At 42.9% G+C, this 2,999-nt stretch overlaps 1 protein-coding gene across 1 annotated transcript; it reads left to right on the plus strand.

Annotated features, from left to right (window-relative positions):
- Positions 1–232: 232 nt before the first annotated feature.
- Positions 233–2,545, plus strand: LOC127450636 (homeobox protein Hox-B1-like). Its single transcript, XM_051714886.1, has 2 exons — positions 233–894; positions 1,630–2,545. The coding sequence occupies exons 1-2, from the start codon at positions 264–266 to the stop codon at positions 1,944–1,946; spliced, it is 948 nt and encodes a 315-aa protein (XP_051570846.1). The 5' UTR covers positions 233–263; the 3' UTR covers positions 1,947–2,545.
- Positions 2,546–2,999: the final 454 nt, after the last annotated feature.

A 2,999-nucleotide genomic window follows, 5' to 3' on the forward strand; every position in this document is an offset into this window, starting at 1 on the left:
TTGATTGAAGTGGCTTTGTCATGCAAATGTCAAGCGCGTGATGGATGGTCGCCGTGCGCTGACAAACTTCTGGAGGTCCCCTCACCATTGGCGCCGTGACGTCTCACGTGACCAGCAGCTGAGGTAAAGATGTGTTATAGGGAAGTACGAGCACATTCTCTGGAGGTAAGCATTTCCCCCCTTCCGCATGACATACTTTTGCGAGCTTGCAGGACTGGCGGCTCTTCCAATCTCTCAGGTTGACCCTCCGCCATTACTTGCGCATGGACAATTCCAGAATGAACTCTTTTTTGGAGTACACAATTTGTAACCGTGGGACGAACGCCTACTCACCCAAAGCTGGATACCACCACTTCGACCAGGCGTTCCCGGGCCCTTTCCACACCGCACACTCAAGTGACAGCTTTAACGCTGATGGACGACTTTACGTAGGGGGAAGCAACCAGCCAGTAACTGCACAACATCAGCACCAGAGCGGGATCTACGCGCATCACCAGCAACAAACGCAACAAAGTGCCATTGGCCTCACCTTCGGTGGCACAGGGGCCACGGGTTATGGGACCCAGACCTGTGCCAACCCGGACTATACACAACAGCAGTATTTCATTAACCCCGAGCAGGATGTAATGTATTATCACTCATCAGGGTTTTCAACTCCAAATGTTGGTCCTCATTATGGCTCCATGGCTAGCGCGTACTGCGGGGCGCAGGGAGCCGTTCCAGCAGCACCTTATCAACATCATGGGTGCGAAGGCCAGGACCACCAGCGAGGCTACTCTCAAGGCACCTACGCCGACTTAACGGCCTCCCAAGAGAGGGAGAGGGACACGGATCAGTCGCCACCTGGAAAGACATTCGATTGGATGAAAGTCAAAAGGAACCCCCCTAAAACAGGTGGATTGTATTTTCCCGAATATAAAACGAGAAAATAAATAAAATTGTATTTCATTAATTTTAAAACGAAAATCCAACACGTTATAGGCTAATTGCAAACCTTTATCCTGTTTCAATCCGAACAATTTTAGAATGGTAAGACTAGACGCGATTGTTGACAAGACGGGCCTGTGCGCCATCACTTTAGTTTCAACTCGTCTCCCCATGCGTTAATGCGTCGAACAGACATGCTTTCGTACGCCCTTGGAAATTACCCAACATTGTTATCTTTGGCTTATCCCCGGTTCTGGCCGCGCAACATTCGTTTTTGTTGGCCTCCATTGTGCTCCTGTCCCAGCCGGGTTTGCCTCTAACGCATTGGTGTCACTATTTTAACTCACTGTACAAATTGAGTGGTCATAAAGCCATCTTTGGGGAGTATTGAATTGCATATAGCCTATCATGCTGGGGCATATACCCCGCTATGAGTTCTTCCAAAATTAACAACTCAAACATGGGGATTATGGTAAGGTTAGCACAAGTTTGCGATACCGATAAACTTGTTGAATTCCCTTGTATGCAACTGCAATTTAAATTATGTCGCATCTAATAAAGAGACCTGAGGTTCAGCACGAGCACACTGAAATGCTGTTGCTGTGTGTTTAGGAAATGAGCTAATGGGATTGTGATTCATTTTTGTTTCATTGTTGGATAAATAGCATTCTAACTGTTCTCTTTTTCCCCCCCTTCTCACAGCTAAAGTGGCCGAGTTCGGACTGGGCCCGCAAAACACAATTCGGACGAATTTCACAACCAAACAGTTAACAGAGCTCGAGAAAGAGTTTCACTTTAGCAAGTATCTCACGCGAGCCAGGCGAGTCGAAATTGCTGCCACTCTCGAGCTGAACGAGACACAGATTAAGATATGGTTCCAGAACCGCCGAATGAAACAGAAGAAGCGAGAGAAGGAGGGACTCGCTCCTGTTTCGTCCACCTCGTCTAAAGAGCTCGAGGATCACTCTGATCACTCAACTTCAACATCCCCAGGTGCTTCTCCAAGCCCGGAGGCCTAACAGACGATAATAACTAAGTGGGCACTGATCAACAGATCCGAAATTTATCTTAAAATCTATTAATTTAAGCCTTCCACATGTGCCCGAAAGACTCCTATCGTGTTCTTTTGTTAGAGGTCTATTCTTTTAAGAAAACTGAAAGAACTCGAGAATCACATAAGAGAAAAGGAGAAAAGTTTTTCACTTTTAGCACAATAATGGACATATTTGCACCATCGGCAACACATACAGGGTATTTCTACAATGATGATAAATGTACTGCACTTTCACCATGTTTACAAATGCCTACACGAACTTAAATGACTTTACAGGGATGACCTTAAATATTGTGTTGTCAAAATGTGTATTAGTGCTTTGTGTTGTGTTTTATAAAAATATTTTTCTTTAGATGTTTACATTTAATATTTTTGAGGTTTGTGAATTGTAGCTATATAGTAAGGGTTTTTGGACTCTTTGCACTATGCTTGTTTTTTTTTATTTTTTATAACATAAACATTTGCAGAATTTGATCTTTTAGCCTGGTATTTTTATGCGCAGACGAGCTGAGTTTTATTAGTTGCTGTTTGTATTATATCGTGGGTTGAATGTTTTAATCAGAATATTTCTACCTCAAATAAAAATGATATTTTACTGACCCAATCTAATGATATTAATTAATTAATGTTAGTTAATTTACTTTATTCAACACCGTTTTAACTGGTGTAGTATAGGTCTACTATACTGTTGTACAGTAGGCTGTAATATGTTTATATTACGTTTTCCCATATTCACTTGTTTCTTTAGTAAAAAAATAAGAATAATAACTTCGCTTCACTTGGCGAGGGCGAGAAAGCGACCACCAGTCAATAGACTTTTAGGATGCTCAGACCACAGAACGGAATGTTGTTGAGCAATCGGGGTGGTTCGCGGTGACCTTTTTACCTCAGTGCCTTTCTGGGATATCTAAACATACAAACAGACTCTCACACAGATTGGCTTAAGGATGGCACAAACTGCACTAACTATGAACAACTTAAAAGCAAAATATGCTTTCAAGAAATGAAACGGAAAAGA

Source organism: Myxocyprinus asiaticus, chromosome 13, assembly GCF_019703515.2.
Source record: "Myxocyprinus asiaticus isolate MX2 ecotype Aquarium Trade chromosome 13, UBuf_Myxa_2, whole genome shotgun sequence".
In the NCBI taxonomy this organism is placed as follows: domain Eukaryota; kingdom Metazoa; phylum Chordata; class Actinopteri; order Cypriniformes; family Catostomidae; genus Myxocyprinus; species Myxocyprinus asiaticus.

Bases quoted from the DNA above. Each gene is read 5' to 3' on its own strand.
- LOC127450636 (XM_051714886.1), top strand. From the start codon at position 264: ATGGACAATTCCAGAATGAACTCTTTTTTGGAGTACACAATTTGTAAC. The intron at 895-1,629 runs GTGGATTGTATT...CCCTTCTCACAG, and splicing joins AAGGAACCCCCCTAAAACAG to CTAAAGTGGCCGAGTTCGGA.